Raw genomic sequence first — 21,964 nt, forward strand, 5'->3', positions numbered from 1 at the left:
CTGTAAACAACCCTTCAGTGATTTTTCTATCACTATGGTATTTAACAATAACATCTTATGTCCTTTAGAGGAGGAATTGTGATTCACAGAGTTTTAAACACCCGTCATCCTCAGCTTTACTCAATTTTGTTTAAAACATTCTTTCATCTTCCGCTAGTCTTAAGGGCAGGGGTTGGGAGGGCCCTCACAAGTGGAATAGCATAGTGCAGAGCTGGGCATTATACGGCCCGCAGGCCACATCCGGCCCGCCGGATGACCCTGACTGGCCCCCCTGCCGTGCTGTGGAGCGAGGCGTCTTTGAAAGCCCCACAGAAGCCGGTTGCCTTGGCTGCCGACTTCTGCAGGGCTTTCAAAAGCGCCTCACCCCCCTGCCTTTTGGCCCGGCCCTCCACAATATTTTCTGTTTCTTATGCGGCCCCATGGAAAAAATAATTGCCCACCCCTGGCCTAGTGCCTCTCTTCATCTAAATCCAGTACTGCCTGGCAGGGGGGTTCTCATGTTACCAAAGTAACATTTAAAGAAGCTGGATTCTCACACTGCTGGCATGATGCATGAACAGTATCTTTGAAGCATGTTGTACACCCCTTCTACAGGTTGACAACTTTTTGTTTAGTGAATACCTGGAGATTTTAGGGGTGGAGTTTGGAGAGCAGGATGGAGTTTGGAGAGAAGAGAGATTTTGGTGGGGTATAATGTCACAGAGTCTACCTGCCAACTCTGTCATTTTATGCAGGGAAACTGATCTCCATCATCTGGAGATTAGTTGTAACACTGGGATAGCTCCAGGCCCCAGTTAGAAACCCTAGTTCTATCTCAACCTGGGACTCTGAACACTTTTGTTGGGGGGAAAAATTGCACTATCCTTGCCTTCCTAGCAAACAATAGACATCCTGCTTACCAGAACTGAATTTATGTTAGGAACCTTCAGAAAATTATTTACTGTTCCTGTCCAAGGCCAAAACCACAAAATCTGTTTCTTAGAGTTATATATTTTCCACACACAAAAGGCCATAACATCACACTCAGATGTAGTAGCTAATAGTTCCCACATAAAGAAGGAATCCAGTGTTATCAGCAAGGATTCCAAATCCAAGGAAAACAAAGGTTAGAGCAGAGACAAGAATGGTTGTTATCACACATTTGCATTCTACGAATTCCATATGCTTCATACATACAACAAAATCTACTCAAATAAATGAACCCAGGATAATGTCTTCACGAGCAGTCCATTTCAACAATCTATTTATAGGACTGAAAAAGAGCAGAACGTGCAAATCTTCTCAAGTATTTATTTACTTGACTAAAAACTATCTATACAGCAGAGATATACTATAACATGACAACCATCAATGGTTCCAAGCAGCCTGAGGAAATAAAGCCAACAATCAAAACAATCAAAACAGAAGAAAAATTGAATAAACCACAAATGCCTATCATTTTGCTTTAATGATACTGATCATTTAGCCTGCAGGCCTTGAGCAATGTCACACTAGTTACAATTATTAAAAAAAAAAAGTAAATAGCAGTTGCCATGCTTGAAGTCCTTTGAATTTAATTATATGAGCAAAAAGTTTAGCTACAATGTAACTCCTAGAAGAGAAGAATAGTTTAGATTTATACCCTGCTTTTCTGAACTGTAAGGCGTCTCAAAATAGGGGCAAACAAATTCCTTTCCTTCCTCTCTTCACGACAGACACCTTGTAAGGTCAGCAGGGCTGAGAGAGTTCTAAGAGAACTGCAAGTACCCAAGATCACCCAGCAGGCTTCATGTGAAGGCGTGGGGAAACAAATTCAGTTCACCAGATAAGAGTCTGCCACTCATGTGGATGAGTGGAGAATCAAACCCGATTCTTCAGATGAGAGTCCACCTGCTCTTAACCACCAGTGGCCAGCAGGAAAAGCAGAACCAGAGCCCAGCCCAACAGATGGTGGCCCAGGCTGAGGCAGACCAGCAGTGGCTGAAGGGAATGACCAAAGCAGACTCATGTATGCCCAGGAGAATGACCACCAGAGCCAAAACAGGTCTCTGGTCCCAGAGCAGCTGCAACAGAAGGTCAGGGAAGGAAGGAAGTTACCTTGGCCTTCTTAGCCCTACACAAGCCAAACCCACCTCTGAGGAGAACCATGGGAAGAGGAAGGAGGCTTAGCACCACAGGTCTGAGATCCATTGGCCCTGAAACCAGTGGTGGGATCCAAAAATTTTAGTAACAGGTTCCCATGGTGATGGGATTCAAACTGTGGCGTAGCGCCAATGGGGCTGGGCGGGGCACGATGGGGGCATGGCCGGGCATTCCGGGGCGGGGCATTCCTGGGCAGGGTTGTGGCAAGGATGCAGCCGCTGCGCCGGTCCTTGGGCGGGAAACAAATGCACGCAGGCACAGGCTGCCACGCACGCCAGTGCACCTCCTGCTCGACTGCTTCAAGTTCTGCGCGCTACTGCTGAGAGGAACTAAGGCAAAAATCACATGGCAAAATCACCAATTAGTAACCCCCTCTCGGTACACACAAATAATTAGTAACCTACTCTGGGGAACCTTTGAGAACCTGCTGGATCCCATCTCTGCACATACCCCTATATACCAAATAACATTTGATTGGTCTTTGGGGCTGTCATGGAATGAGAGCATCCTGCCAAGCAGGCACTTCCCCACCCCTCCTCTCCCCTCCCCTCCCAGAATGCCATTGGGAACGTGAGTCAGGAGCCGCAGGACTGGGTTGGCTGCAGCTCAGCTAGCAAGTTGTGCTTGGCAAAGAGTGAGCTGGAACAGGGCAAGTGCTCGTGCTTTCCCGCATGGGCTTGCTTACCTGGCTCCTGGAAGAGCTGGAAAAGGGCATAAAATTACTTAGGGAACGTTTTGGAAAGGGTGGGTTGCAACTCAGCAGAAATAAAACTGGCATGATGTAAGGCAGGGAGATCAAGCAGCGGAGTGGGAAAAGTTTTGCTCCCTTGGCCTTTGCACAGAAGCGATTCAATGTGGGATTTTGGGAAAAGATCAACATTTCAGTGTTTTTTAAAAAAAACCCGGGGTGAGGGAAATATTGTGGGACAAACCCACTTTAGGATTGGGAACCGTGTGAACTTGACCAAACTGGGATGTTTCGCTTGCTCAACCTGGGATATTTGGATCATGCGGAATCGACCCTGGTTACCTTTTTAAGACTGCCATCCTAAGGACACTTCCTTGGGAATTAGCCCCAGAGGGACTCACTTCTGGAACAGACCTGCTTAGGCCCCTTCTGCACAGGCAGCAATGGGTTCAAGAAACCCGTTTCTGCTGCGCTGCCGCCATTTGCACGGCAACTGCATGGGCCAGTCAGGATTGCTGGGATCCTGGAGGCTGAAAGCAGCATGGTTCACACAGACACACTAACCCTTGATGGTACTCCTGGCTGCTGCCACCACCATGTCTTTCCCACTCTCCTCTCTCCCCCATTTTCAGTTGACTGAAAATATAAGCATGCAGAGGAGAGAAAGCCCCACATATGTGCTGAAGGGTTGAATTCCCACTGAAAATTTAATCGAGGTACAACCAAGTTTCAAAAGAATCGGCACCTTTTCATCCAGGTTTTAACATCCTCACTGCAGTATGTTTCTAATGAAAACGTCTAAACCTCCCCCTTGGGAGGGTGCAATTGTTAAGCTAGCAGCACCAACATTTCAGAGTATCTTTAGGAGACCCTTCTGATGATAACACTCAGGCTTGGTGAAGTTTGGTTCATGGGGGCCAAAGTTATGGACCCTCAAATGTGTAACCCCCATCTCCTATTAGCTCCCATTGGAGTGTTTTTTTTTCAAAAATGTCCAGGAAAAGCAGGACAAGGTCCAGGAAAAGGTCCAGGAAAAGCAGGAAAAGCATACAAGCAGGTCCAGGAAAATCCCATGAGGGGGTGGGGGAGCGCCAGAAACAGGATTGATCTGTGTCCTGTGGTTCAGCAGTGGGGAGATTGCAAGGAAACTTGGATATTTCAGGTGACTATCCCAGGATTAATCGCCAGGGGGAAATCGCCCAAGGAAAGGAAGAAGGAGAGGTCTCTTCTCAGAGGTGGGATCCAGCAGGTTCTCACAGGTTCCCAAGAGTAGGTTACTAATTATTTGTGTGTGCCGAAGAGGGGGTTACTAATTGGTGATTTTGCCATGTGATTTTTGCCTTAGTTACGCCCCTCCTCTCAGCAGTAGCGCGCAGAACTTGAAGCAGTCTAGCAGGAGGTGCACCGGCGTGCATGGCAGCCTGCGCCTGCGTGCATTCGTTTCCCGCCCAAGGACCGGTGCAGCGGCTGCATCCTTGCCACAGCCCCGCCCCCAGAATGCCCAGTCATGCCCCCGTCGTGCCCTGCCCAGCCCCATTGGCGCTATGCCACAGTTTGAATCCCACCACCATGGGAACCTGTTACTAAATTTTTTTGATCCCTCCACTGTCTCTTCTCTATGTGCTTATATGCCACTGTCCCTCCAGTGTCCAAAACTGCTTTAGAGTATGAAGAGAGGACAGAGAGGACAGGCAAAAAGAAAGGCAGATGGGATCCATTGTAGCTTAACCTATGGATTCCCATTCAACAGAATGAACACTGAACCAAAAGAACTTGCCACATGGTTTATTGTCCAGAATATTTCCCTCTCTTTGTGCAAGGGGAAAAAATGGAGACATATTTTTATCAAGTGTGCATGTCTTTCATATAGGTAGTTTTATTGCCCCCATCCTGTATACAGGCTGCATTGGCAACTCAGCCAGTCCGGTCATTCTATTTCAAACCAAGATTATTGTAATTGAATCAAAAATGTGTTGGGAAAGCACCTAATATTATTAACATACTCACTTTACCATTTTCCCTCCCAGAAGAGCCACATCATCAACAAAGTGACAGTAAACGATTACAAATTATGGTGCTGACCAGTTTTGCAGAAAAGTGGGAAAATGCAGAGAAGGCCAACATTATATTTATGAAGGATGAAATATGCAATTTTATAAAATCCAGGATGTTGCAATAATGTCAGTGGGTTCATTGCGATCGCCACGCATTTACTAGAAAAACCTAAGTATGCAGATTTTACAATCCTTTGTCTACAAACATCTGGTGACCTTTGCCTCTTGCATAATAGAAAATCAGAGCACAATTTTACTTCCTTTAATTCCAAAAGCAAAGTACACAGTTGTTGGCGGCTAATCAAGGGAGCATTTTTTTTCAACCTGCATTTTGCTGGTAATCCTATCAGCTAACGGTGAGGCTATCACATCCTGCCGTGGTTATAAAATAGGACGGACAGAAGGAAATACTTCTTTACACAGCCCGTGATTAAAGTTTGGAATTTGCTGACAGACGATGCAGTGATGGCCACAGGCATAGACAAGCTTGGAAAGGGAATTATGGAGCTGAATGGAGGATAGGTCAATCAGTGGCTACTAGTTATGGTGACCAAAGAGAAGAAGCTCTCAGCAAGACAAAACTCCCAGGCATGAACGTTCTGCAAATTCTTTGTTTTAATTACTTTTTAATTATCATCTTCCCTACATTTCTTTATTTGTGTCTCTCTGGAAGAAATTTGACTGAAGGGACCCTCCACACTCATGGGCAGCTGGCTTCTGAATCTCAGCTTCAGCCGGCAACATCAGGGGAGGGCCTCAGCCTCTATGTCCTGCTGTTGGCCTTCCAGAGGAACTGGTTGGCCACTGTGTGGGACAGGATGCTGGACCAGATGAACCACTTATCTGATCCAACAGGGGGCGATTCTGCACATGAGTAAAATAGGTTCGACCCAGTTTCCTGAGAAGGGTACTAACCTAGGTTGAAGCCATTGTTGTTCCCCACTGCAACCAGTTGATCCCAGCTCGGAGGGCGGAATAATCCTGTGCCTCTTCGCCGCTCTGTTCCCATTGGCTACTGTTCTACGGCCATGTCCCGTCTATCCCCACACACGTTATTAAAAAAACTGCCACAGGAATGGAGGGACGAAGGTGGCGTTTTTTGATTGGCCAGCTGTACGCATGCCCGAAACACTCAGCTGTGATTGGCTGAATGGGGGACTCCTGGCACCAGATATTCCGCACTTTACTGGAATCGAGCTGAGTTCGAGCATAGTTCCCTGAAAAAGTAGTAGTTCCCAATTAAGAACATAAGAACATAAGAACAAGCCAGCTGGATCAGACCAGAGTCCATCTAGTCCAGCTTTCTGCTACTCGCAGTGGCCCACCAGGTGCCTTTGGGAGCTCACATGCAGGATGTGAACGCAATGGCCTTCTGCGGCTGTTGCTCCCAAGCACCTGGACTGTTAAGGCATTTGCAATCTCAGATCAAGAGGATCAAGATTGGTAGCCATAAATCGACTTCTCCTCCATAAATCTGTCCAAGCCCCTTTTAAAGCTATCCAGGTTAGTGGCCATCACCACCTCCTGTGGCAGCATATTCCAAACACCAATCACACGTTGTGTGAAGAAGTGTTTCCTTTTATTAGTCCTAATTCTTCCCCCCAGCATTTTCAATGTATGCCCCCTGGTTCTAGTATTGTGAGAAAGAGAGAAAAAATTCTCTCTGTCAACATTTTCTACCCCATGCATAATTTTATAGACTTCAATCATATCCCCCCTCAGACGTCTCCTCTCCAAACTAAAGAGTCCCAAACGCTGCAGCCTCTCCTCATAAGGAAGGTGCTCCAGTCCCTCAATCATCCTCATTGCCCTTCTCTGCACTTTTTCTATCTCTTCAATATCCTTTTTGAGATGCGGCGACCAGAACTGAACACAGTACTCCAAGTGCGGTCGCACCATGGCTTTATATAAGGGCATGACAATCTTTGCAGTTTTATTCTCAATTCCTTTCCTAATTATCCCCAGCATAGAGTTTGCCTTTTTCACAGCTGCCATGCATTGAGTTGACATTCCCATGGAACTATCAACTAAGACGCCCAAATCCCTTTCCTGGTCTGTGACTGATAGCACTGACCCCTGTAGCGTGTATGTGAAGTTTGGATTTTTTGCCCCATGTGCATCACTTTTTACATTTTGCTACATTGAACTGCATTTGCCATTTCTTAGCCCACTCACCTAATTTATCAAGGTCCGCTTGGAGCTCTTCGCAATCCTTTGCGGTTCTCACCACACTATATAATTTGGTATCATCTGCAAACTTGGCCAACCCGCTACCCACCCCTACTTCCAGGTCATTTATGAATAGGTTAAAGAGCACTGGTCCCAAAACGGATCCTTGGGGGACACCACTCCTTACATCTCTCCATTGTGAGAATTTCCCATTTACACCCACTCTTTGCTTCCTGTTTCTCAACCAGTTTTTAATCCATAGGAGGACTTCCCCTCTTATTCCTTCATTGCTGAGTTTTCCCAATAGTTTCTGGTGAGGAACTTTGTCAAAAGCCTTTTGGAAATCCAAGTAGACAATGTCCACTGGTTCCCCCTTATCCACATGCCTGTTTACACCCTCAAAGAACTCTAGTAAGTTTGTAAGACAGGATTTGCCTCTGCAAAAGCCATGCTGACTCTTTCTCAGCAGGTCTTGCTTTTCTACATGTTTAATAATTTTATCTTTAATGATAGATTCTACTAATTTGCCAGGAACAGATGTCAAACTGACTGGCCTGTAATTTCCTGGGTCCCCCCTAGATCCTTTCTTAAAGATTGGTGTGACATTGGCCATCTTCCAGTCTTCAGGGATGGAGCCTGATTTCAGGGAGTTGGAAATTTGACTGTTACACGGGGCGAAGCTGGTACAAAACCACGTCGATCCCACTGGTTGTGCGGAGCACTTAGGTCGAATGCAGCTCGAACTTAAGTCGATTACGCAAGTGCGGAATCGACCAGGGTTCTTCTTACGTTTCTAATCCGTTAGATCCCAACTAGTGAATAGCCCAGGCCTTCAAGCATGGTGCTTTGGCATTTGCAACATCCTCCTTGCAGGAAATGACAAAGAACTCATACAAAGAGAGGCCAATGGAAACAGTCTGCATCCAATGACTTACTTCCACCTCAGTCATACTGCAGAGTGCTGGTTAGCATGTGACACAGCAAAGGCAGAAAATGGCCATTAAGGCCACTGAGGAAAGTGCCCATTGTGCCCACCTGGGAATCACAAGCCTAGTTTGTATATGACACTGCAGTAAGGCAAGCTTTAGCATAAGGGTACAAAGTGGGTAGATCTGTCAATCATTAGCCTGCTAACACAAAACAAATATTGTACCACTATCAAATCTGAGCTTGGTACATTTCGTATAAAATAATATGAAGTTGATTCACTGTATTAACATGAAATTCTTTACTTAGACTCATTTCCTATATACAACTCAATGACAACTATATCAGAGACTGGAGATACTACTAAACGTGCAGTAAAATAAGACACCAAGATCTCTCAAAACCATCCCTAGTATATTACTTCTACATTCACAATTCTTTAAATTTGGCTAACACAAGTTCAATATGCAGAAGTTCCATATGACAAGGTCCTGCGGTTAATCCTTGTCTCACTTCATTTCTTTAGAAGATTGCAGAATTCCTGTGAAGTTTCTCACATTGAAGGATAGCTACAGCTTCAATAGAAGTCAAATGGTTTCCTTTCAGTGTTCTATCATTAAATAAAACAGTTTTTACAAAATCACACATCTCTATCAATTATATTAAACCATAAAAGGAAAATACCATATGCAATTTACCTCAGCCTTTGTTATCCAAATTTAAAAGAGCTGGGAACGTTTACAGCAGCTTCAGTTTAGTCATTTTAGCTTCTAGCAGCAGTGCCAGATAAAGCTTCTCTTAAGCTAGACTTTATCAGGCAGTAGAGCAGATTGAGGTTTGTGAAGGAGCATGTCAAAATTATGTTTCCTGTATTTTTTTAAAGAAAAAATGTCCAGGAAAAGGCTCGGCTGCAAAACTTTATCCTTGGTTTTTTTTTCTTTTTGGAGTGTAGAGGGGTTGAGGGAATATTCAAACATTACAGATAAAATAATACAGAAGTTCATTGTTCATTAGCTGTTCATAGAGGTCAACTTCATTCATTTTGGATTGTTGTGGGGTTTCCGGGTTGTATGGCCCTGTTCCAGTAGCATTTTCTCCTGACATTTCGCCTGCATCTGTGGCTGGCATCATCAGAGGATCCTCTGAAGATGCCAGCCACAGATGCAGGTGAAACGTCAGGAGAAACTGCTACTGGAACACAGCCATACAGCCTGGAAACCCCACAACACTCCAGTGATTCCGACCATGAAAGCCATCGACGATTCATTTATTTTATCATTAAAAGACTGGTGGATTATAAACATATCTCTAAAGAAAAATATGTATATAATATGTTGAGGGGGGCATTTTGTACTTTTACCTCCTTTCAAAAAGCATGTAGGCCCAGGCCTGCTTGGGAGTCAGCATCCTCCACAGTGTTGCTGGTAAGCCATGAGGCTTGGCAGTGCAGGAGCAAAGGACCCAGAGAGCTGCTGTCATGGACACAGCATAGAGGGGTAGTGGAGTGATGTCCCAACCAAAATGATGGTATTGATTCTGCCATGTTTGCTTCACTGTCAGTGCCTTGAGGAGGCGTGCATGTTGCTATTTCCCTCTGCAGGACATCCATCAGAAACAGAACGTCCATCAGAACACCCATCAGTGGCACTGCGTGGTGCGGTGGTTAAGAGTGTCGCACTCTAATCTGAACTCCACATGAAGCCTGCTGAGTGGCCTTGGGCTAGTTACAGTTCTCTCAGAACTCTTTAAGCCCCACCTACCTCACAAGGTTTTTGTCGTGGGGAGAAGAACGGAAAAAGCTTGCAAGCTGCTTTGAGACTCTTTCCAGCTGAGAAAAGTATTGTCTAAATCCAAACTCTTCTTCTTCTTTTGCAGTGGTGGCTGACCACCACCTCAACAGTGGATTGCACTGTCAATCAACCATCCCCCTACAGCGAGTCACCTCACCATATTTTACAGGCCAATGCTGTTCCCACATCCTAAGTTGGTGTATGTGTATTACATTCTGAATCCAAGCACATCTTGATGTGCATGAGTGAGAAGTGAAATTTAGATGCACAACCTTTTGGATTGTATCTGTTTCATTACTCAAGTGAGGAAACGTCCCTCTAAATCCTTGCTATTTTACTTCTACCAGTAGACTCTTAGAGGATTCTCCCCCCTCCCAAGCTTTTACCAGCTATCTTACAACTGAAGTACTGTTGTAAATATACAGTGTTGGGAAATGGTCAGAGCCTTCCAGGAGCAGGAGAAGGCATGCCCACATGAGGACAAAGAATGGATCATCCAACTCACCCCAAGAGATTTACAGCCTTCCCTCCCTCATTTTCCTAAGCAATGCACTGTCGACACCTGACTTCTGCTGAGACAGCCTCTGGCTGAAAATCATCATCACAGAAAGCCGATTGTTATTTTAGAGCAGATTGTCTTTTTGGCAGGACTAGACTGATGGACATTTGGACTCGGATTCTGAGTCTGGTCAGGCATGATAGCTGGCAGAGTTGTGGTCTCTCTTAACATTGCTTCTCCTGTAGCATGTCGTTAGGTCCATGGTGGCGAACCTTTGGCACTCCAGATGTTATGGACTACAATTCCCATCAGCCCCTGCCAGCATGGACAATTGACCATGCTGGCAGGGGCTGATGGGAATTGTAGTCCATAACATCTGGAGTGCCAAAGGTTCGCCACCACTGCTTTAGGTGAATGAGTTGCTAAAGTACCATTCAGAAAGGGAAATCTAACTTTGAGGGTATCCCTAATGCTGTGTTTCACTCACTAGTAGCCTTGGACTTTATGCTACTATTCAAAATACGTATCTGCCCCTTTTTCTACTCTCCTTTCTACAAATATATGGGTTCAAGGCAGATAATAGAACACAAAATCATAACTATATGCTATATCGATATACAGCACGGATGTAACACCTGCATTTCAAACTGTGTCCCTATGTCAGAGTATCTTAAGCCCATTTGAAAATCTCTAACTCTTCCATAAAGCAAGGACAGAGGAGACCTTCTTCACATTTTCAGGAAGGTCATTCTACAGGCTAGAGCTGTTGGAATAAGTGACTTCTGCATGCCTGGACACTGGGGGGTGCTGTGTATCTCACACTAACTGTGATGTTGCCTCTCTTGTTTGCCCTCCTTGTCTGGGCCAGGAGACCGCCCACTAACTTCCTTTCTTCCCCATGCTAGCTTCACTTCTGCGCTAGCCTTTGAACCGAGCGCATGGTCAATGGCAGCCTGCTCAGTGGGGCCTTTCCCACTGCAGCATTCTCTCACCTCCACACACGTGATGGCGCGTTAGTTGTGCCCACTTGTCATAGGGAAAGTAATCTCTTTAGACTAGGGTTCTTTCTATCTACCTTTTCTTGGAACAAAGTTGTGAACTGAAGATGCTTGAATAAATGTAAGTTTTACCTTTTACATTTATGTCTCTGGAGAAGTTTCTATAAACTGCACTCACACACACTACTGGGCATATCCATGACTCTAAACGAAATCTGACAAGAGCTGCCATTAGGGGTGCTTGTAAGGTTGCAGTTCAACCTTGGAAAGTTCCTGCTGGAGTTTCTGGCGGGACGCCCGGGAAGGGGAGTCTTTGCTGTCGTGGTTATCTTGCTTTCACTCGCTTGCCTGTGTGAAACTGTCTGTGTGAGACTCTGTGTGAGAACCTGAATTGTTTATCTTCTTTTGGCGGGAGCTTGTCTGAAGCCCGTATAAGCAGCTGTTTGAGATTTGGGGGTTAGTTCTCGCATTGCCTGTATCCGACTAAGAATGCCAGCTCAATAAAGAACTTAACACGGTTGCTTTTGACTGGACTTTACTCGTTCGTTACAGTGCTAAGCAGAGCCTGCAGAAGATCGCGAAGGTGGGATGGCATGATGACACAGCTTCCAGTGATGCCATTGTGCTGCGGACAATGTTTTAGCGTTTGCCCCGACACAAATAAAACATCTTGCAGACATCTTAAAAAGAATGGATTGGGCTTTGTGTGTGTGTGTGTGGGAAGGGGGGGTCCATATAGCATGGACAGGAAAGAAGTACTCCCTAAATTAGGGTGAAGCCGGAATCAGCCTGGGAGGCTGACCGGCTAAGATCATGCGCTCTTCCTGCTCGCCCAGATTCGCTTGTTAAGAGTATGTAAATAAAAAAAAGGGCTGTGGCCCTATTTCAATCCAAACCGTGTCTGTGAATTACTTGAGTTTCCACCAAGCAGCTTGTGCCTGCAATTTTCTGTCCTCTTCAAGAGGCTCCAGGCTGCCACCATTTGCAGAATGTTCCCACAGAGTCTGCACAGCTTGTAACTCATCCACACATCCATTCAGTGAATTCATAAAGTTAGTTTTTCCTAGGGATCCTATGCAAGTGTCTCCCCCCCCCCTTTCTGTTGTTGTTTTAAATGAGGTATCTTTGAAGCCATGACAACGCAATATGAGAATCGCAGCAGATTCGCATCTCATCTCATCACAGCTTCGAAGTTATCTCATTTTTTTAAAAAGGAAAAAGCAACAACACGTACATGGGATCCCCAAGAAAGGCTAACCGTATTAATGAACTTTATGCACTAAAATGATGTGCGGAAGAGCTGCAAGCGGAGGAAACTCCAGTGGAACATTCTGCAAATGGTGGCACCACAGAGCCTCCTGAAGATGGCGGAAAATGACAGGTGCAAGCTGCGCAGTGGAAACTGAAAGAGCTGCAGGGGGGTGGGGGGTGGTAGGGCAGGAAAAATAAAACCTCCCCTGCTCTCCACAGAGCAAGGAGATGTTTTCAAAGTGACTTCAGGGGAAAAGTTGCTGGTTGTAAGGTCATCTGTCTTTAGACATTAACCAGACTCTGATGTTGGTAACAGAAGTCTGGCAATTGTCAGCAAATTAAGAGTATCAAACGATTCATAGCCAGATCTGGAAAATGTGGGGAAAGCCAAAGAAGATATAGGGTTAGCTCACCCCCTCCTCCACCACCAGCTGTACCAGCCGGTGGGAAAGCCAGAGGGCTTGGGAAGGTTATGACGAGAACAAGGGAGTGTCATTGTGTTGCTTAGTGACATAAACTGTGTTTCTGTTAGACCCAGGCAGAAGCAGAAAAGGCCATTGTTTCCCCCATCATAGCTGTATTACAAGTATAATTAGTGGCTGCCAGCCTCCCAGTAGGCATCTACCCCTAAGCTAGGCAGCATTAACAGGAAACAGGCAAAAGTTAACAGGCAACCATGGCCGTACAGCAGAAATAAGGAATTTCAGGCAGGATGCACTAGTTTAGCATTTTCACTAAAAACTGAGTTGAGCAGAAGAAGAAGAAGAAGAAGAAGAAGAAGAAGAAGAAGAAGAAGAAGAAGAAGAAGAAGAAGAAGAAGAAGAAGAAAAGAAGAAGAAGAAGAAGAAGAGTTGGATTTATATCCCCCTTTCTTTTTTATAGGAGACTCAAAGGGGCTTACAAACTCCTTTCCCCTCCGCCCTCACCAGGGGCGTAACGAGGCAGCCCTGGGCAAACTGTAGCCCTGGGCAAAACCTAGGTTGGATGCCCCCCCCCATGGGTGGCCACTCCACCACGACCAAATTTTTTTTTTGCACCAGGACATTGGTGCCTGCAGGGGGTGCATTTTAGACATATCAGCACCATAATTTCAGCATATCATCAGGAGACTGTCCTTATGCTACTCCCCAAGTTTGGTGAGGTTTGGTTCAAGGAGTCCAAAGTTATGGACTCCCAAAGGGGGTGCCCCACCCCCATTGTTTCTTGGCAATGGGAGCTAATAGGAGATGGGGGCTACAGTTTTGAGGGTCCATAACTTTGGCCCCCCCAAACCAAACTTCACCAAACCTGGGGGGTATAATCAGGGCAGTCTCCTGATGAGACCCTGAAAGTTTTGAGACTGTGCTTTCAGAAATGTGCCCCCCCCCAGCCTGCAACCCCATTGACAGCAATACAGAAAACTCAATGCAGAACAAAGATTCTTGGGCAAATTTCTAGGATGTTCCTGAAGGGGACGCATTTTTGGATGTATCAGCACCAAAATGTCAGGGTATCATCTGGAAACTATACTAATGGGACCCCCCCAAGGTTTGGTGCAGTTTGGTTTAGGGGGTCCAAAGTTATGGACCCTCAAATGGGGTACCCAGGTACCACATTCTTTGCCAAGGAGATGGGGGCTACCCTTTTGAGGGTCCATAACTTCAGACCCCCTAAACCAAACTGCCCCAAACCTTGGGGTTGCCATCATGACAGTCTCCAGACGATACCCTGAAAATTTGGTGCCGCTAGCCTAAAAACTACGCCCCTGCAGGCACAAAATGGAAAACCATTAAAATACCCAAAAACGAACCCAGCATTTTGATGCCCCCCCACAAGGTGATGCCCTGGGCAGCTGCCCACCTTGCCCAATGGGCATTACGCCAGTGGCCCTCACAACAAACACCCTGTGAGGTGGGTGGGACTGAGAGAGCTCAGAAGAACTGTGACTTGCCTAAAGTCACCCAGCTGGCGTGTGTGGGAGTGCACAAGCTAATCTAGTTCACCAGATAGGCTTCCACAGCTCAAGTGGCAGAGCAGGGAATCCAACCCAGTTCCTCCAGATTAGAGTGCACCTGCTCTTAACCACTATGCCACTGCTGCTCCTGGGGACATTTGGGGGGGGTGCTACAAAATGCTTCTTTTAACATCCTCAAGACTTTTTATTTGTGCTGTGCAGAAAGGGTTGTGATTGAGCTTAACAATAGCGTTTGGGGTAAATGACAGAGCATCACATCCTGAAGAGGACAAAAAATTCTGAAATGTTAGGAACACGATCTACCAGACCACGGCCACACAGCCCAGAAAACCCACCACAACCAGTTGAATCCAGCCGTGAAAGCCTTTGACAATACAACCAATGAACTCCACCCGGACACATGCAAATGCGCCTTTTGCTCCTCCCATCTGGGAGGTGGACAAAAGAGATACCCAGCTGCACAGAACACTCCACACTGTGCCATGGACAGAAAAAGTCTTACTGTGACATTCCTCTGAAGATGAAAGCCATAGATATGGGTGAAACATTAGGAGCTCAAATTATCAGACCATTGCCACACAGCCTGGAAAACCCATAACAGCTAGTTGATTCCAGTTTTCGACATCACACTGGAGATTAATGTTCAGTTAAATCTTGCTGCCCTTCCTTTAATCACTGATTTTGGGGTTTGTGAGCTTCTGAGAAGTGAGCATTTACGTCTGATAACCGCTCTCTATTTACCCAGTCTCCTTTATTTAGCAAAATTGATCATTTGGAAAATTAAGGGAGGGGCTTGAGAGCCATTTGCTGGTTCCCATCCCACAGCTGTCTCTTGAAATAGTCTTGAGCTCAAAAGAATGTCAGACTACTCCTAGACAGTGATCATGAGTACCTCAGACCCAGGAAGGGGATTGGTTTCTTTTCTAGAAGGATGAGATTGACCTCCCAAAGAAATGGATCGGCAATTTAGGGCAGATCTCCCCACCACACCCGAAAAAGGAATTCTTCACGCACTGCATAATTGACTTTTAAAAAATAATCACTACAAGAATTTAGTGGTAGCCCCTCATTTAAGCGACTTCAAAAGACAAGCCTGTGGTGCATTAACAGCCATTATCCATGACAGCCAATTAGAACTGTCATGTTTAGTGGCAGTATATTGTGATCAGGATGCCATGGTATTAAAATGAAGAACTCTTACATTCCTGACTTGCTTATGGCGATGAATACTAGAGGGAACCGGCTGGCTCTTTTTGAAAAGAGCCTTTGGCTTGTTCTGTGGTATTAATATTCCTGTTTATTCAGAGGGGTGTCCCTGTCACAAATTCAGACAAAGCAGTGGGCAAGATGGAACCACCTTGTGAACCAGAGGTGGGCCAGTTACTGTTGGAAGTATATGGTTGCATTTAGTATTTTCCTCTCCCTGACGTTACCAGATTCGTGGCTGGCATCTTCAGAGGATCTGATCCTCTGAAGATGCCAGCCACAGATGATGCAGGTGAAACGTCAGGAGAGAATGCTACTAGAACACGGCCATACAGCCCGGAAACCACACAGCACCCCAGTGATTCCGGCCATGAAAGCCTTCGACGATATACTGTTGAAAACATCACCCTTCTAATGTGGAAAGAGATGAAGGGGAACCATACTGCACCATTCTATGGCAATCAATGTATTTACAGGCCCTGAAGATTCGGAATTCCTCCAGCTTCAAGGATAAAACAGCAATGCAGAAAATGCGCTGCAGCTCACTGGTTTTATTAGTTCTCATAATTGTCTTTTATTAATTTGGACTCTGCATAATAAAACAAGCACTCACCTTCACAGTCTGCCCGGCTTCGGGACCATCCTGTTAGAAGAGAAGACAAACACACACACACACACAAAAGAAGAAGTGAGGTCGGAGCAGCCAATGAAGCTCTCCCGGGTATTCCAAAATACTGCCCATTAATAATTGAAATCTAATTTCAATGTGCATTAATTTGCAGCACTCTCCTGGGTACCAATCGGTGCCGAAGCACTTGGGAACTGACACTTTTCTATTTTGGGTCCCTATCAGATGAGAAATGAGAGGCTGAAGGGGGATAAGTACTGGCATATTTATTCTCTGCCGCCCCACCCCCCCTCTCGCACCACCAATCTGAGATCACAGATGCTCTCAATATCGTTGGCATTTCCCAAGATTTATGGGTGCTGCTTATAAAACACAAGTTAGCTGTTTGCATACATGATACTGGCAAATTGGCCTCACTGCACAGTCTGGATTTAACAAAAAGTCAGAGAGCCCAGAGGTGACCAGCTCATCCAGGTCATTCACCACTGTTTGCAAGATCCAAGAAAGGCAAATTATTTCAGAATTCACTGGGAAAGGGCAGAACAGTCTGCTGGGAGACAAAGGCCCTTTCCGCACACGCAAAATAATGCATTTTCAAACCACTTTCACAACTGTTTGCAAGTGGATTTTGCCATTCCGCACAGCTTCAAAGAGCACTGAAAGCAGTTTGAAAGTGCATTATTCTGCACGTGTGGAATGAGCCAAAGTTTGGAGCTAGTTTTATTCAAGGTTACGTTGAACCCATGAAGATACTGACTCAGGCCACTGACCCCATCTGACATCAACCTCAAGATGTCAGGGATTTAACTTTGGGCTGTATGTGTGGGATGCTACTCATCTAGCGGGCCCTCTGACTAAACTGAAATGTACCTTAAATGCATTTAGGGTGGACACTTTTTGTAACTTCCCACAGTGTTCTCAATGCAGGCCATGAAACAAAAGTGAAATGCCAGTCTAAGGACACAAACAGGAAAACACTGGCAATCCAAAATCTCGGAGTGTGGTGTTATGGGAATTTGCTGGGTAACATTGGGCTTTTCATTCTCTCTCTCTCAGTCTAACCTGTCACATCAGGCTGTTGCGAGGATATAAAGCAGCAGAAAAGACTGAGGTGTCAGTCACTTTAGATCCCTACTGGATAGAAAAGTACGATATAAATAAATAAGTGTGGCAGGTAACCACAGCAATCAGCTATAATGTAGTGCAAGGATCTCTTCTAAAATGGTCTTCCAACCAATTGCTGTCCTGCACCCAGCCATCAGAAGGCGAAATATCCTTGGAAAGGTCCCTCTCAATGGAAGAAGAAGAAGAAGAAGAAGAAGAAGAAGAAGAAGAAGAAGAAGAAGAAGAAGAAGAAGAAGAAGAAGAAGAAGAAGGAGGAGGAGGAGGAGGAGGAGGAGGAGGAGGAGGAGGAGGAGGAGGAGGAGGAGGAGGAGGAGTTTGGATTATACCCCCCTTTCTCTCCTGTAGGAGACTCAAAGGGGCTTACAATCTCTTGGCCCTTCCCCCCTCACAACAAACACCCTGTGAGGTAGGTGGGACTGAGAGAGCTCAGAAGAACTGTGACTAGCCCAAGGTCACCCAGCTGGCATGTGTTGGACTGCACAGGCTAATCTAGTTCACCAGATAAGCCTCCACAGCTCAAGTGGCAGAGCGGGGAATCAAACCGGGTTCCCCAGATTAGAGTGCACCTGCTCTTAACCACTACACTATGCCGGCTCTGGAAGGGGCAGAAGAAAAAGCAGACTTCTACAGGATTGGGACTGCCTACTGGCAGCCATCCGCTCATGGAAGCTCATGCCTCTTGCCTCCCACCCACATGTCATTAAGGCTGCCCATGGCTGTCTCCTGTGGTGGCTGCAGCTTGTGCCCACCCTGTTTAGGATTTCAGGAACTGGATTGAAGTGGTGGCAGCTCCTACCTGCCTCACACGGGGCAAGGGTCAGTAGGTGCAAGCAAGTTTGTGTTAGATGGCAGGCTCCAGGCATCTGGCGACAGTGATGCCAGTGGGCACCCTTCAGGGCCACTTTGTCACCTTCCCATATGCTATTGCATTTTCCAGGTGACTGAGATGAGCCATAGCAATTTCATAAATTGTGATGCCTGTCTATGTGTTCTCCATGATGAAACAGAGGTTCATATATGAGCCCTAGTGTGATTGCAACTGTTGAGCTCCAAGGCCCAAACACGGTGTATGGATGCCACAGTGCCTGCCAATGTGGCACCTGCCAAAAGATTTCAGAAAGTGGGTGGGGCCCAATATGGCTTTTGCCCAGCAAGGCTTCTGATTGACCGTTGGAGATTTGAGTGACAATGCAGACTTTTAAAATGTTGCTTTGACAGTTGCTGCCATCTCATCACAGAGATCTGCACTGTGTTGTGGCGGGTGCAGTCTCCTGGGGCAGCCATTTTGTGTCAGCCACTTTGTTGCTGCAACTACCATGTTATATCAGAATACCAGATATGCCAGTAGGTTCAAAAGCATTGCGGACCCCTGGTTACAGAGGATGGACTTGCTAGAGACTATATGGGAGAGAGCCCTCAAAGGCTTCTTTTAATGGTGAGAGTGGACAATGGAAGAATTTACTGACCTGAACTGCAATGGTAAGTGAAGTTCCACCAAAGTGTTGCTCTACTACATTTCCAACCTTCTGTGTCATGCAGAATAAATCAGCCACTTCTTCAGGATGCAAGTCACGGAAACGTTCCACAGAACGGAGTGGGCAAATTAGGACATCTGATTTGCATCAAGTTAAGGTACAACTGCACATTTTGATAGCTAACTTTGAATGTCAGATGCTACCAGAAGGGTCCCCCTTGGGCCATGCATAAGGCTATGCTCTGCATTATGGGACTCGCATGGACATTGGAACACACCCACCTGGTACAGAGGCTGTAATAAGAGGGGGTGAGATTGAGTGAAACTTCTGGTAGGATCCAACCCAAACTCACACTCAGTTCCGTCAAGACACATAAAAGCTCAATATGGACAAAAAACAATTTAGGAGGAAAAAACAATAAAATTATGATCATAATCAATAGGCATTTGTATGTTGATTTAACTCAGGAACCACCTTTTCTCAGAGAGAGTATCCTATTGCTACCCTTTAAAAACCCTTTAGTTTATTCTGAAATTCTGCTCTGCTTGAAGATAGTTTTTTTTTAATCTTCACAGTAGTAGCTGACATGTACGAATGATGCCGGCGGGAACTCAATATCGACTTCCAGCACCTATGGAAAGAAAACGGTAGTTTAGTGGTCATAGTGGTCATTGTAGTTTAGCTTGCCATTCTAGGAACACTTACCTGGGAATAAAACTACTGAAGATTGCTCTCTAAATGCTTGAGAGACAGTACACACTGTTCTCTTAGTCATTGAGCTACTATGCTTTCTCATAATTGTCATATGATGGTTGGAAAACCAGCATTCCATTTTCTCCCAATGCTCCTTCTAAAGGAAAAATTAATAGTTGCAGGTCCACACCAGTTGAGAAATGGGGAAGCGAGTCACGGGGAAGTGAAGTCAAGCATATAGAAAACAAGTGTAAAGGTCGAGATGAGACAGCAATTAGTACATGCTGACAACGAAAAATAATATACCATATATAGAAACTTTGTTAAAGAAATCAGGGGATTGGAGATTGTGAGCCTTCCTTATCAGCTAGGACTGGACGGGTGAACAGGAGTGGGAGGGGGGAATAAGGCATAAGAGGAGCTGTGTTGGAGAGCCCCTCCAGAGACTACACCCTAGGTGTCCTCTCTCCACGCCTGCAGCCATGTATTCAATAGACTGCTTACTGCTGACCACCTTGTTTGGAGATCTTTGAGAACATTTTCCATAACACTCCTGATCATGATTGCTTATTGTGTGTAGGTTCAATCATTTTTTAATTTGGAGGCTCATTTCCCAGGTGTCAGATGTTTTCCCAGAATTATTTACAGCTATTAAGTTGTCCCATCCCAATGGAGTGAAGTCTAGGAGGCCCTGTTTTGGACCATTGTTGCAGCAAAGGTGCAAATCATTGGGGATTGGTGATTGCATGGATTGCATGGAGATATTCATAGATAATTTGTGAAAATACCGTCAGAAGAAACTATATTTTCACGGGAAACAGATTCCTTGTCTACAGTAGAGTCTCTAGGCTCTAATTTGTAATCTGTGAATGAAGAACAAATTGACAGAACAATTCTGTGCAATTAGTCTAAGCCTATGATGACGAGTTAGTAAATGCATTAATTTTAAATCTTACAGACCTCAGTTCAAATCCATGAACTCACTGGGTCAGTTAATCAGCCTAACTGACACCAGTGGACTTAAGATGAAGAAGAACCATGGATATTCACCATGCTGAGCTCTTTGGAAGAGAGCTGAGATAAAAATGCAGTCAAAACCCTCAGGGGATTTTGCTTCTATCTCATGAGACTTGAACCCATAATTCTTTATTTTCATAGTGCTCTGCATTCTTGTACTGATATTTGCCCCTTTACATTTATATATTTCAATGTCATTCATGTATTATTAAATCAGTGTTATATATTATTCTAGATCTCTATGTACTGTCGAAGGCTTTCATGGCCAGATTCAACTGGTTGGGGTGGGTTTTCCGGGCTGTGTGGCCATGGTCTGGTGGATCTTGTTCCTAACATTTTGCCTGCATCTGTGGCTGGCATCTTCAGAGGTTTATCACAGAGGGAAGTCTGTTACACACTGTATCCCTATCTCTAACTAGATCTCTATGTTCATGCATATATTTATTTATTTATAAATCGATTTTTAGACCAGACAGGCATCCATCCATCCATCCATCCATCCATCCATCCATCCATCCATCCATCCATCCATCCATCCATCCATCCATCCATCCATCCATCCATCCATCCATCCATCCATCCATCTATCTATCTATCTATCTATCTATCTATCTATCTATCTATCTATCTATCTATCTATCTATCTATCTATCTATCTCTCTACCAATCAATCAATCAATCAATCAATCAATCAATCAATCAATCAATCAATCAATCAATCAGCTAGATAGCTAGCAATGGACTGAAGCCATTGTCAAAAATAGAAACAAACTGAAAAGGAAATGAAATAGGAACATTTGCTTATTTCTGATTACAACTTCAGCAGTCAGAACAGGGAGTTTACATGTTCACTTCTGCGTTGGATTGTGGCCAAGACATTGAGTGCCATAACGGCTTTAATTTGCAAGTGTCAATAAGCTTCAATTCAAGCTTATTGTGGGGCGCGCAGTTTGAGCCCCCTTCTTGCATAATTAGGTACACTTGCCATGTCACTATAAGTATCCTGATCAGGAAAATAAGATCTCTCAAAAATGTGATCTCGGTGAGTTAAAACTCCATCAAAAGCACCCGGGACATACCTACTGGTGCACATTTGTTTAGCCTAAGAGGTGGTAGAAAACGATAAGGTTATTTTCTACAGGGATTTCTTCCCTTCTTTCAGTTCAGAGAGGTTATTCCTCTGCCTGGAGCATGTGGAACTGCAGGGCTTAATAAAGCTCCAGTAATTTATCTGCTAGTCTTTCCAGAGTACCTATGAAAGTGCCTTCGTAATGGATGTGATTGGTCGAAGCGAGAGCCCAAGGGGAAAGCTGGGAAGACACCAGGCAGCCTTGATTTCCATAACAGGAAGAAAAGAATAGAGAAACTA

The 21,964-nt window shown here is 45.1% G+C and overlaps 1 protein-coding gene across 4 annotated transcripts in view; it reads right to left on the minus strand.

The window, feature by feature from the left end:
* Positions 1–21,964, minus strand: part of FHIT (fragile histidine triad diadenosine triphosphatase) — a 1,529,347-nt gene that overhangs the window by 322,332 nt on the left and 1,185,051 nt on the right. For all 4 annotated transcript variants that reach the window (XM_048490110.1, XM_048490109.1, XM_048490111.1 and 1 more), the window contains exons 5-6: positions 18,877–19,022; positions 16,271–16,300 (exon numbers count right to left, since the gene is read on the minus strand). In XM_048490110.1, the coding sequence (XP_048346067.1) occupies positions 16,271–16,300; positions 18,877–19,022 (176 nt within the window). The remainder of the gene's footprint in view (positions 1–16,270; positions 16,301–18,876; positions 19,023–21,964) is intronic.

The sequence above is a fragment of the Sphaerodactylus townsendi genome, linkage group LG03, assembly GCF_021028975.2.
Source record: "Sphaerodactylus townsendi isolate TG3544 linkage group LG03, MPM_Stown_v2.3, whole genome shotgun sequence".
NCBI classification, from domain to species: domain Eukaryota; kingdom Metazoa; phylum Chordata; class Lepidosauria; order Squamata; family Sphaerodactylidae; genus Sphaerodactylus; species Sphaerodactylus townsendi.